This window comes from Artemia sp. Qi Xiang Cuo, chromosome 3 (assembly GCF_049724085.1).
Source record: "Artemia sp. Qi Xiang Cuo chromosome 3, ASM4972408v1, whole genome shotgun sequence".
Lineage (NCBI taxonomy): Eukaryota > Metazoa > Arthropoda > Branchiopoda > Anostraca > Artemiidae > Artemia > Artemia sp. Qi Xiang Cuo.
In genome coordinates, this window is record NC_142796.1 from 31,779,454 (window position 1) to 31,793,772 (window position 14,319).

At 35.8% G+C, this 14,319-nt stretch overlaps 1 protein-coding gene across 1 annotated transcript in view; it reads left to right on the forward strand.

Annotated features, from left to right (window-relative positions):
• The first annotated feature begins 3,547 nt into the window (after positions 1-3,547).
• The window catches only part of LOC148954009 (uncharacterized), a 112,582-nt gene continuing 101,810 nt past the window's right edge, over positions 3,548-14,319 (forward strand). Inside the window, exons 1-3 of the mRNA XM_089085740.1 lie at positions 3,548-3,584; positions 5,664-5,854; positions 13,342-14,134. Coding sequence (XP_088941866.1) covers positions 5,669-5,854; positions 13,342-14,134 — 979 coding nt within the window. The 5' untranslated portion in view covers positions 3,548-3,584; positions 5,664-5,668. The remainder of the gene's footprint in view (positions 3,585-5,663; positions 5,855-13,341; positions 14,135-14,319) is intronic.

Sequence of the window (14,319 nt, forward strand, 5' to 3'; positions counted from 1 at the left end):
AAAAATTGGCCTTATTCTCGAAAAAAGGGGGAAACTCTCCCTAAGAATGATGTAATCTTAATGAAAATCAAACCATCATATTCAACGTATCAGAGAATCCTACTGTAGTGGTTTCATGCTCAAGTCACCCGATCGAAATTTCGAGATAGCCATTTTGTTCGAGACAGTCAAAAACCTAATAAATATGTCTTTCAGGATGACTTCATCCCCCAGAGTGCCCGGAGGAGGGCTACAAGTTACCAACTTTACCCATTGTTTACATATAGAATTTGTTATTTGGAAGTATGCAAACGTTTTCAGGAGGTTTTTTTCTGGTGGGGAGGAGGGTTGGAGGAGAGGTACGTGGGAGGATGTTTTTACGGAGGATATTGTCATGAGGGAAGGGACATTTCAAAAAGGGGGAGTCGGATTTCCCAGCACTATTTAAAAAACGGTCAGAAATTAAATATAAAACACGTTTTTTTTAACTGAAATTAAGGAGCAACATTAAAACTTAAAACGAACAGAAATTATTGCGTATATGAGGGGTTCTCGTCCTAGTCAATACCTCGCTCTTTACGCTAAAGTTTGTTTAGTACTTTCAATAAAGCTATCTATTCTAATTAAACGGCCTTTGGGATTCAGGAGTCACTCTTAAAGAATTGGAACAAAATTCGAACTTCAGCGTAAAGAGCGAGGTATTGACCCCTGATGTACGTAATAAAAACATACGAATATAGAAGTTCGTTACTTAAGTTATTTTGTTAGTTACGTCAGATCACAATTTCGAGAAAGCCATTTAGCCAAAAAAAGTAAAATTAATATGCTCATTTTAATTATTCATGTACGGTGAACCAAAATCAAAGCTGCATTAATTCAAAAACTTTCAGAAACTGGATTAAAAAAAAATTTTTTTTAACTGAAATTAAGGAGTGAAATTAAAAGTTAAAAACAAAGAGAAATTATTCCGTATATGAAAGGGGCTGTAACCTCTTTCACGCTTTGCTTTCAACGCTTAAGTTTTTTATTGTTTTAAAAAATGGTGTTGTGAGAAATAGTCAAACTTTAGCGTAAAGAGCAAGGCGTTGAGAAGGGGACAGCTCCTTTTATATACGGAATAATTTCTGTTCGTTTTAAGTTTTAATATCGCTCCTTACTTTCAGTTAAAAAAACTTGTTTTTTTATTTAATCTTGCTCATAAAACGGTGCTTGAGTGTATTTGGGTAAATGTGGCGGTTGCTATACCCTGGTAACGCTGACCACAACTAGATAAATTCAAAAGTGAAGAACATGTGATTAAATCACAAATATAAGTAAGGACTGTAATTTCTCCATCTCATGAATTCTTTTGCAAATAGTTGGCTTACTTTTTGATGACACTGTTGTTATGGCTTTGGTTCCTGGATTAGAGTAAAGAGTCGCATTTTTGAAAAAAAAACCTTGTAGTTAAAGAAAGTAGCCTACAGTTCAGGGCCTGAAGAAAAATAGGCCAGGTGATTTGAACTTCGAGTATTCAGCTCGAAGGTTAATTCTGAAAGATAGGTTGGCAAAGGTCTAGACTAGGGGCTATTGACAAGGTAACCTCTTAAGAAAATAATTCTTAGCCTAGGCCTAGCCTACTTTGTATTGTGGATAATAATTGCAGCTAACACAGTTTGTATCCACACCTACTGTTTCTAACCCCCCTCCTCCCTAATTTGTAAATATAGAGCCCAAATTATGTATTTTGGTACTGTTCAATTAGCTTGTATACCTGCAAGAAATTGTACAGCCTAGCAAAGATGATAAAAGAAACTAGTCAATCAGGTTCTTTCAATGGAGAATTCCTATGCAGAGAGAGAATTGCAAACTAGTTTTTCATTGTTTTTTTTTTTGGGGGGGGGGGGGGCTAGGGGGGAAAATGTACCTAGGTTAGGTTAGGTATGCTTTGCTTTACCCTGACCCCCCCCCCATAATATGTGAATACATAGCCAAAATTTACTTCTAAACTATTATATTTTCATCATAGCCTATTTTGTTCTATTTCATTTGCATTAACCAAACTTCACTTATTGCAGATCTCCCAGCTAGGCCTAATAGAACAGTACTTGTTTTATCAGTAAATTTTTGTTATTCATATTATTGACTTACAAATAAAGCAAACATACCACTTGATGCCTTTTTATGCTCTTTCCAAATATATTTAGCCTAATCATTTTTGTTTGAAATGAATTTTACTCCCACTCCTATGTATACTGGTAAATTTTTACCAAATCATAGCCTATTTTGTTCTATTTCATTTGCATTAACCAAACTTCACTTATTGCAGATCTCCCAGCTAGGCCTAATAGAACAGTACTTGTTTTTCCAGTAAATTTTTGTTATTCATATTATTGACTTACAAATAAAGCAAACATACCACTTGATGCCTTTTTATGCTCTTTCCAAATATATTAAGCCTAATCATTTCTATTGGAAATGAATTTTAGCCCCCCATCCCCCTATATATGCCAATTCAGGATATATATTTGCACATATGGGGGTGGGGGTTAGGTTAGGGGAGGGGGCTTAAATTCATTTCTGATAGAAATGATTGTTATATTTGTAATCAGCATAAAAAAAAGGCATTGAATGGTGTATTCACTTTATTCCTAACTCAATAATATGATTTGGTAAAAATTTACCTGTATACCAATTCAGGGTATATATTTGCACATTGGGGGGGGTGGGTAAATTTTATTTCTGATGTAAATGAGAGTTAAGTTTAAACTGTCCCCACCCCCCCCCCCCTAATGTGCAAATATATACCCTGACTTGGTATATATAGGGGTGGGGGTTAAAATTCATTCTGACAAAAAAGATTATTATATTTGGAAAGAGCATAAAAAAGGCATTAAGTGGTATGTTTACTTTATTCATAAGTCAATAATAAAAATAACAAAAAATGTACCATATTTTCAATACATTCTACCACCCATCACTCTTGTTTTTCTGTTTATTGTGTTGTCACAGGTGATTCAATTTGCAGGTACACGCAGGGTTGCTAGCCTGAGGAACAATCCAAAAAAACTCATGTATTGCTATATAATGCATTTATAGAAATATACATTACTGACAGAAAAAGTAAGAAAGACAAGGCCTAGCCTTATTAACCCCCCCCCCTAAAAAAACAGCAACAAAACTAAACAATCTTAAGTCTTATGATACTCATGGTTCAAACTCTGTAATTATGGCGCAGTTTCTAGTTTCAGAAGTGCTAGTTCCAGAAACTTAATGGCAAAATTGCTGATGCAATGCAGAAGAAACCCTTACCTTGTCTTACAGAAGATAAGTTTTAATCCACTTGTTGATACTGAACTTCTGGCTAGGTTATTGCTAGCCTAACCAAACAATCCAAAAAAAGACTCATGAATTTCTATATAATATATACATTGAAATATAAAGAACTGACTGACAAAAATAAGAAATCCTAAGCCTAGGCTTATTTACCTCCACCCTACCTCCAAAAAATTAATTTTTCATGTGACTCATAGTTCAAATTTTTAAATTGTGGTCCAATTTCTTGTTTCAGGACTGCTAGTCTCATAAACAGAACCACAAAATTGGTGGTACAGTGGAGAAGAATTGTAAGTAACCTAGGTCTAGGGTGAAAAACTAGTATCCAATTGGGCAAAATTATGTAAAACTAAAACCCTCACACCTTGTTACCAAAGACAAATTGAGAAGAATTGTATATAGGCCCTATGAATAAATAGCTAAAAATCTAAGCTATGTATCAATATGGTTATTATTAAAGTTATTCAAGATTAAACACTTGAAATTGTTAGTTTATTCACTTACCTACATTGACCTCTTTTTGGAAATACCTATTATCCTATCTTGACATATACATCCTTTCAGTGATTCAGTTTTTTTCACATTATAACAGAAAGCTGATTTTCTTCTGATTAAAAAAATATAGATTTTATAGCTTGATATTTATTCTATAAATCACAAACATTAAATATAATTTGTTCTTTTTAATTGCTTGTCAAAACAGAGTCCACATTTTTAATTTATACTGACAATTGGTAAAAATTTCACCAAGAAGGTGGGGCTCTTGTTACTAACCACTCTTTGCATCATGTTGTAGTAGTATATTGGCAGTACAAAAACCCATCTCTATATTTCCAGAATGCCAAAGAAAAGTGGTCTTTCCCAAAAAGAGGTCTTTTATCCTACCCTTGCCTTATCTTACAGAATACAAGTTTCAGTCTTCTTGTTACTGCTGAACTTTTGCCTTGGCTATTGGTAGCCTACAGATCAATCTGGAAGCACTTTTGTTTTGCTATGTAACACAAATATGAAAATGTAAAGAAGTGGCAGAAAAAAGGAAGAAAGGCTAGGCCTAGACTGTACCTGCCAAAAATTCAATTTTTTGAATTAAAAAAAAAATTGAACTGGAACTACTAATTCCAGAAACTGGCCTACCAGTCTCAAATTTAAACTGCAAGGTTTATCATCTTGTATATAAAGATGTGCTTTTTTTTGTCAAAAATTATATTTTATTACAATATTGCCTTCTGTTCATTAGAAAAGGCATTAGATATTGCATCTTCTTCACAAGTTTATCCCTTAAATAACTATATGTTGTTCCACTGCCCTACTTGCACTACAAGAAAAAGAAGACACACCCATGCTGCAGTACGCCTACTTATGGAAAAAAATTTCTTTGCTGTTCATGGTGGGGGGGGAGGGGGCTGTAGCTTTTCTGTAAGGGATTTTTTCCTACGATGATTCCAATGGTGTAGTTCTTTTTTTTGATCTGGTACCATTTTTGAGGGTTTTCAGGCTTTCATTGTTCTCATACATTTATTTTTGCAATTAATTTCCATGCCCAAAATTAATTGAAAATCATAGTTACCATTTCTAAATCAGCTTCAAACAAAAAATTTTTCTTGCTTGACAGTCTCTTTTTCAAAAGTATTTTAAAGTTCTTGGTTACTATGGGCCATGGTTCACTCTTTCCTAGGTTGCAGCTATTTCTACAACCATGTTAAGTAACCTCTGCTTCATTACATTCATTTGATATTAGGGTTTCAGTTTTAGCCACTTTTTAGAGGTCAAGGGGCTCAGTCCATGTTCAGTTAAAGTAAAAATGTCATAGGAAGAGATGAGAGCTACAATGAATAGTAAAAAAACATCCCTTTTCTCAATCAGAATATTTAGAAAATAAAGCTAGAACCACATATTGAAAAAAAAACTCAGAATCTTCTATGAGAACATGCTCAGAATTTGCATCTAAATATACCCTATTATATAGACACCCTATTAAATATATATATAAATATAGGCAGTGATCATGCATAGACACTTAAGTCTAGGTAAGTACGTATCTGAATTAGACTTTAGAAAGGCTCTGGAATACATTCACAAAGGAGAGTATCTTCTCAAAAGGGAGTGATACTGTTTGGGTGAATTTCAGAGAGTGGTGGGGCTAAAGCACAAAAAAGGGTATTAATTGACCATAATTGTTCCCCTTTTCTTCAGGGATCCTTTAAAGTAATTATAAGTTACTATAGAATTGTTCCACCTTCCTCTTTAGAGAAGATTGTTCATTGCTTGTTTTCCCAGTAAACAAATAATTGAATTGTTATATAAAAAGTACATACCCAAAAATTGTGTTTTGACTTATTGAACTAACAGAAATATATCTTACATTACAGATATTATGGATGACTGTGATCTTTCTCCTTTTACAAGGATGATTATATCTGGTGAAGAAGTAAAGCTCCATTCCAGGTGTGAAGAAGCAAGGACTCCTAGAATTCAATCAAGCTTGGGTCTGGAACCAAAGTCTGATGGGTCATGGACAAGCTCCATCATTAGTCCACTAGGAGACAAAAAGGAAAATGAGGTAAAACAGTCTAGACCACCAAGTTTCTTTTGAAATCCTTCAAAGTCTACTTTCAAACGATTTGTGGTATGGTGATGTATGAGGGGGTTACCTGTGGTAATAGCAACCAAAGCTCTGAAAACGAAATTTTGATAAAAACATATACATCAAAAGAATATGCTTTTCATAGTGGTTCCAAACATGTAAATATGTTATGTTTAAAGTGGCACACTGAAAATTCCTAGCCTGAGGAACTTCACATTAGTTTAGAAACTAGGGGTAAAGACCCCCAAAAAGGGAAATGAGCTTGATGAAGATTGCTTTTTTTTCTCTCAGGAGTTATTAGATCCAACAATGGTCCTACAGTACCAGGAAAGGGATCATTTGGATGGAATTGAAAGTGTTATTGTTAAGTACCAAAACAGATTGTACCACAATGCAGTGGTGTTAATTTTTGTGATATATCAACTTTGGCCTGAAGAGTCCCAAAATGTTAGCAAGAGAAAATTTGGAGATTGCCAATTCGTTTAGCAAAAATTTAACTGTTTGAACTTCTAGCTTCAGAGGTTATAATACCACATGATGGCACATTTTCTCCTTAAAAACCATTGCAGTTTATACAAAATAAATAGCTAGTCTATATTCTATAAATTGCAGGTAATATTATGTATTATAGCCAATTGTTCCTAAGTTTTATTTGACTGAATTAGTTCAGGCTTCATAGAGTTCTATACAGTGGCAAATAATTTTGTAACTACTGTTAGGCAGAAGGATCTTTAGAGCCTTCTGTGAGTAGGGAGGGGGAGTGCAAGAAGCCCCAAAGATTCCAGTTTTAGGCCCAATTTTTTAATTATCAGTGAAGAGTCCTTCAGATAAAAATAAATGGTATGGAAAAATGAATTTACCCCCTAACATTTCGTCATTCTGATGAATTTTTTGGAAAAACCCTGGGGACTGTTTTAAGTGTAATATAAAAAACTTTATTCCTATCAGTATCTTTTTTTACTCACTCTGGAAACTGTTTTGGGTGTAATGTAAAATATTTGATTCATATGCTTACTGGCACATTAGGCAGAGAGTTGGAAGGGTCCATGATTAAAAAAAGTTTTCCTCTGATTTCAGAAGGAAAATGTCTTGTAAGCAAAATTTGTTGTGAAACATCAAAGAAGGAAAGTCCTGAAATGATATTTTCTGATAAAGCTTCATCTGCTTCAAAAGTGTTCAAGTCTGTTAAAGAAGAAACGCATAAAAGGCTACAAAACAAAGAATTGGTAGGGAGAAATGATATTCTTTCCTGTTCTACTAATCACGAATTTGTCATTTAACTAAACTTGGTTTATTTCTCTTGTCTATTTTCTTGTGTATAAGATTTCTTAGCTATTCAACTCCTTGCCTATAGTAAATAAAAAAAATTCAACTGGATACTTAAATAATGTAGCTGCTAGATGCATATTAATATGTGTTATGTTTCCTGTTTTGTACAAATAATAGGTTTTTTTTTTTATCAAACTATAAAATACCATAGCAAGTGGAAACAATTTTGCTAAGCCCTTTTGGAATTCTTTCTCAAATGCAAATATCTTTAGTAATTTAGTTCTCTTTTGAACAACATCTAAAATATTAACCTAATACATATCAGAGGCAACGCTATAGCGTTGCCTATAGTAAAGGCCATATGGCTCCATAGTTTCATTATTATTTTTTCTTTCCAGAGGCACTTCATATGGTAGGGGTCGTCGTAGAAACTTCAAAGGGGGCTCATTCGCTTGGAAATCGAGAGTTCTAGTGCCCTTTTAAATAGTCGAAAGTGATTGGAGGGCAACTAGCCCCCCCATGCCCATCATTCCCCCTAACATATCCAATCAATATTTTGAGATAGCCATTTTGTTCAGTGTAGTCGATTTCCAGATAGAAAATATTTTTTTGAGGAGGACACCCCACCACAACCCTCAGGGCAAAGTGTTTAAGTTATGCCCTGGGGGTACATAAGGTTTTTATAGAAGGCGTTGTCGTAGAAACTTCAAAACAGGCTCATTCGAATGGAAATTCAAAGGGCTAGTGCCCTTTTTAATAGTCGAAAGTGATTGCAGGGCAACTAGCCCCCCCCCCTCCCCACGCCCATCATTTCCTCAGACACATCCAATCAAAATTTTGAGATAGCCATTTTGTTCAGCGTAGTTGATTTTCAGATAGAAAATATGTTTTTGAGGAGGACACTCCACCAAAAACATCAGGGCAAGGATTTTAAGTTATGCCCTGGGGGCATATAAGGTTTTAATAGAAGGCGTCGTCGTAGAAACTTCAAAAAAGGCTTATTCGATTGGAAATTCAAAAGGCCAGTGTGCTTTTTCATTGTCGAAAGTGATTGGAGGGCAACTAGCCCCCCCCCCCACGCCCATCGGTCCCTCAAATACATACAATCAAAATTTCGAGATATCCATTTTGTTCGGCGTAGTTAATTTCCAGATAGAAAATAGGTTTTTGAGGAGGACACTCCCCCACAACCCTTGGGGCAAGGGCTGAAAGTTATTCTCTAGGACCATATAAGGTTTTTTATAGAAAGCGTTGCCGTAAATAATTCAAAAAAGGCTCATTCGATTGGAAATTCAAAGAGCTAGTGCCCTTTTTAATAGTAAAAAGTGATTGGAGGGAACTAGCCCGCCCATGCCTTTCATTCCCCCAAACACATCCAATCAAAACTTTGAGATAGCCATTTTGTTCAGCGCAGTTGATTTCCAGATAGGAAATATGTTTTTGAGGAGGTTCTTATAGAAGGCGTTATCGTAGAAACTAGGGATAGTGCCTTTTTTAATAGTCGAAAGTGATTTGAGGGCAACTAATCCCCCTCTAATGTCCACCTTTTGTGACAGCCATTTTATTAAACGTAATTTTAAGTTCTGGAAATTAGGTCTTTGAGGATGACAACTCCCCCACAGCCCTCAGGGCAAGGGTTGTAAGTTATGCCCTGGGGGCATATAAGGTTTTGTATTGACAGCGCTGTCGTAGAAAGTTCAGAAAGGGCTTATTCGATTGTAAGTTTAAATGGCTAGTTCCCTTTTTAATTGTCAAAAGTGATTCTAAGGCAACTGACACCCCTTCCACGCCCACCATTTCCCCAAACACATCCAATCAAAATTTGATTTAGCCATTTTGTTCAACGTAGTTGAAATTTCTGGAAATTATATGTTTGAGCAGGACAATCCCCCACAGTCTTCAGGGGCAAGGGCTATAAGTTATGCCCTGGAGGCATACCGGTATGGAAGGAATACTCGTATAAACTTCAGAGAGGGCTCATTTGATTGGAAATTGAAAGTTCTAGTTCACTTTTTCAGCGTCAAAAGATATTGGAGGGTAACCAGCTTCCCCTCCCCCCTCCCCCAACCCCTTCCACCCCCAAATGCATCCAATGCAAATTTTAAGATAGCTATTTTGTTAAAAATAGTTCAAAAATCATATAACAAAAATTCCGGTGTGGACACAACCCAGCAGGGCCCGGGGGCAGGCGTTGTAAGTTATGCCCTGGGGGCATATATGGGTCTTGTGGAAGGGATGCTCCTATTAACTTCAAAGAGGGATCATTTGACTGGAAATTGAAAGTTCTAGTTCACTTTTTGAGAGTCAAAAGAGAATGGAAGGCACTTACCCCCCCCCCCCTTCCACGCCCTGTTTTCCTCAAACCCTTCCAATATGGACTTTGAGATAGTAATTTTTTTTTAAATAGTTCAAAGACGATATAACGAACACTCAGGGGTCAACACAGCCCCCCAGGGCCCGAGGGCAGGTGTTGTAAGTTATGCCCCGGGGGAATGTATGGTTCTTATTGAAGGAATGCTCGTAAAAAAATCAGAGATTGCTCATTTGATTGGAAATTAAAAGTTCTAGTCAAGTCTTTTAGAGTCAAAAGAGATTGGAGGGCAACTAGCCCCCCCCCACGCCCCCTATTCCCCAAATTTATCCAATAAAAATTTTGAGATAGCCATTAAGTTAAAAATTTCTCAAAAGTCAGATAACAAAAACTCAGGTGTCGTCAGAACCCCCTAGGGCCCGGGGGCAGGCGTTGTAAGTTGTGCCCTAGGGCATATATTGTTCGTATGAAAGGGATTCTCGTATTAACTTCAGAGAGGGCTCATTTGATTGGATATTGAAAGTTCGAGCTCACTTTTTAATAGTCAAAAGAGATCCCATGGAAGCTAGCCCCCCTCACCCCCACGCCTTCTTTTTCAAAACCCATCTGATGAAAATTTTGAGATAGACATCTTGTTAAAAAAACATAGTTCAAAGGTCGAATAAGAAAACTCTCGTGTCAATACAACCCCCCAGGGCACAGGGGAAGGCATTCGAAGTTATGCCCTAAGGGCATGTATGGTTCTTATGAAAGGGATGCTCATATAATCTTCATAGAGGGCTCATTTGATTGGAAATTGAAAGTTCTAGTTCACTTTTTAAGAGTCAAGAGAGTTAAACTAGCCCCCCCCCCCTCACGCTCTTTTTTCGCCAAATCCGTCCGCTACAAATTTTGAGATAGCCAGCGTTTTGGAAATTGTTTAAAAATTAGATAACAAAAACGCCCCCCAGAGCCCAGGGGATAGGCGTTGTAAGTGTTGTCCTGGGGGCATATATGGTTCTTATGAAAGGGATGCTCGTATGAACTTCAGAGAGGGTTCATTTGATTAGAAATTGAAAGTTCTGGTTCAATTTGTAAGAGTCAAAAGATATCCGAGGGCACCTCGCGCCCCCCCCCCCCCCCCCCCCACACACCCTTTTTTCCCCAAGTACATCCGATAAAAATTTTATAATAGCCATTTCATTAAAAATAGTTCAAAGGTCATATAAGAAAAATTCCCGTGTCGACGGAACCCGCCAGGGCCTGGAGGCAGGCGTTATGAGTAATGCTCTAGGGGCATCTATAGTTTTTATGGAAGGGATGCTCGCATAAACTTTAGAGAGGGCTCATTTGATATGAACTTGAAAGTTCTTGTTCATTTTTTAACATTCAAAAGAGATCAGAGGGCCACTAGCCCCCCCCCCTCCACGCCCTAAATGCATCAGATAATAATTTTGAGGCAGACATTTTGTTAAAAATAGTTCAAAAAACTCCGGAGTCGACACAGCCCTCTAGGGCCGGGGGGTAGGCGTTGTAAGTTATGCCCTGGGAGAATATATGGTTGTTATGGAAGGGATACTCGTATAAACTTCATAGGGGGCTCATTTGATTGGAAATTGATAGTTGTAATTCACTTTTTAAGAGTCAAAACAGATTGGAGGGCAGCTAGTCTCCCTCACACTCCATTTATTTTTTTCCCAGCGGCACTTCATATAGAAAGGGTCGTCATATAAACTTCAAAGGGGCTGGTTCGATTGGAAATTGAGCGTTCCAGTGCCCTCTTTGAGAGCCAAAAGTTCTCGGAGGGTAACTGCCCCCCCAAGCCCTTTTTCTTAAAATATATCTGATAAAAAATTTGAGATAACTACTTTGTTAAAAAATAGTTCAAAAATATATAACAAAAACTCCTCTACTTATTGTCATTTCGTTAAAAATAGTTCGAAGATAAGATAAGAAAAACTCCTGTGTTGACACCCCCCCCCTCAGGGCTGGGGCAGGCGTTGTAAGTATTTCTCTGGGGGCATATATGGTTCTTATGGAAGGTTAGCTTGTATGTACTTCAAAGAGGGTTAATTTGAATGGAAAATAAAAGTTGTAGTTCATTTTCTCAGAGTGAAAAAAGATCAGAGGGCAACTAGCCCCTCCTGCCCTCCACGCCGTTGGATGTATTGGATGGAGAAATCCAATCGATAAGAAATTCAGCTGACAATTTTGTTAAAAATAGTTAACCATCAGATATTAAAACTCCAGGGTCGGCACAACCCCCCAGGGCCCAGGGGCAGGCGTTGTAAGTTATACTCTGGGGATATATATATATGGTTCTTATAGAAGTGATACTCGTATAAACTTCAGAGAGGGTTCATTTGATTGAATACAGAAAGTTCTAGCTCACTTCTAAAGATTCAAAAGAGACCGAAGCTTAATCTAGTCCTACCACGCCCTTTTTCCTCAAGCCCATCCGATAAAAATTTTGAGATAGCAATTATGTTAAAAATAGTTCAAACATCAGATAATAAAAACTCCGAGGGTTGACACAAACCCATTTTTCACTTTGAAATTTTTTATTTTGATATCAGTTTTGTTACTCTGATGAATGTTTGATTATTTTTTTTTAAAGTTTGATTTTGAAATAAGGAATTTTTAAAAACTTGAAATTTTTGCAATTAAAAACGAACAAAAATTAATTTTAAAAAACTTTCAGAAAAATAAGTTTTTCAAAGAAAAGTAAAGGCCATTTTAAACTTAAGCTCAGCAGATACAAATACCTTTTAAAATTCAAACTCAAAACGACCAGAAATTACTATTAAAGAATAAATGAAACCCAAAACGAACAGAAATTAAATAAACAATCATAGCAAACACATACAACAAGTAATAATATAAATGAATAAATAGATCTCAAAGAGAGTAATACTTAGATTGAATATGAATATAAAACTTAAAACGAAAAAAAAAATATTTTCCTATTGAAGCATAAATGAAACTTAAAACGAACAGAAATTAAATAAACAATCAATGCAAACAAACATACAATAGATATTAAGGCAAATTAATAAATTAAATCTTAAAACGAGTGAAACTTAAATTGAATATCCAAATCAAGCTTTAAACGAACAAAAATTACCACAAACAAGAATTTGGGTGTGACCTCCTTCTCTCACTGTAAAAGTCTAAAACCTACTGCGTCATTGGCCCTTTTGTGGGCCAATGTTATTTATCGGAAAGTTTTTTTAATTAATTGGTGGAAATAGCCAGATTTGAGATGAAAAAAAACATGATTTGTAAATTGACATAAATTTACAGTACACTACAAATATAAATTTTCCATGCACATTTCATAAATCACCCTTAGAGCGATTTATGTCATTCAAGTACTTAATGTATGCTGGGTTGTTAAACCTCTTTACAGAATTTATATTATAAATTGTTTGACAAATAAATGAATGAAAATTAATATTCTTAAAATATTAGTGTTTACATCCTACAACTCTCCAATGGTAAATGCACTGATTGTTAACCTTTATTTCAGTGATTTCTTATATTAATGCTTATTGGTATTTTCTGTTGTATTCTAGCTGAAATGTCTTCGTCTTGGTTGATATGCTCCACTGTTTCTTTGGAGGGTTGCTTCTTGCTTGAATCAAGTGGAAGTATAGTATTCTTATTGTTACTTATTTCTGAGGTGGGTTGGATGTTCCTTTGCTCAAGCTAGGGCTTGGTTGTCTAAACAATACTTTTGCCCCTTTCTTGGATATATTCGGGGAACATTTTAAGATCTACCTTATATAGGGTATTTTGCTACCCTGGACTGTTTAGCAAAAAAGAAAACATGCGTATAAGTGTGAAAAATATACGTTTGAGTTTTTATTCAAATCGTAATTTTATAGCTTTGCTAATCTTTTAGACATTTGAAGAGCTGCCATTGTCAGAAAGTTTCAGAAGCCCAGACAGTCCGTCTCCTATTCTTGCCCACAGAAATAAAGTGAGCAACTTGAATTTAAAGCGAAGACGCCTCAGTCCTTATTTGAAATCAGAATCAATTGCTGAACTAGATGAAAATAATGCAAATATTTCTCAGGAGTTTTCTAATTGTGATATTTTAAGTGAATCATACCTGGATAAATTGACTGGATCAGTCATGGCACTACCTCATGATGAAAATGATACTCCAAGAGTTGAGTCTAACGCAGTTTCTACTAGAAGAAGGGCTAATAGTCTAAAGAGCATTCTTCCTTGTGAAATGCAAAAGAATGAACTGTCTAGTTTGGCTTTAAATGAAAAAATTGATAGTCTGGTAGATTCTAAAAATTTACTTGATAATTGTGAAGAAAATTTTGAGCCTGTAGAAGATGAACGTGGAAGTCCAATTTTAAATGCAGATGTGAATGAATTGCGGATGAAACGCCATAATAGTATGAAAATAAAGGGGAAGGATGCCATTATGCACTGCAAAGAATCTAAGGTGCCTCCAGCGTGTCCTTTCAGTCCAGCTGTGCACAATGAAGCAAAAGATCAAGTCTTAGACTACCAGGAAAAAGAAGCTAAGATGGAATCCGATTTGGAAGAGCTATCAATGAAACAGAATAGGAAATTTGAGGGTATTGAATCAGTTTCTTGCGTGGAATTTAACAAAAAAATTTATAGACATCCGTATATTATTGAATTGTTATTGAAGTATCAATTATGGAAGAATCTTAGTGAGTCTTTCAAAATATTTACAAAAGTTCTTTTTTAGAAATTTTGTTGATGGTGAAACAATCTAATCAATTAATTTAAATGTTTCTGAATGTTGATTAGCCTATGTGACATAAGACGCGTTCACAATTTTCCCATGTCTAACATAAAAACTAGGATGAATGATATGAATAGTAAAAATGTGTGA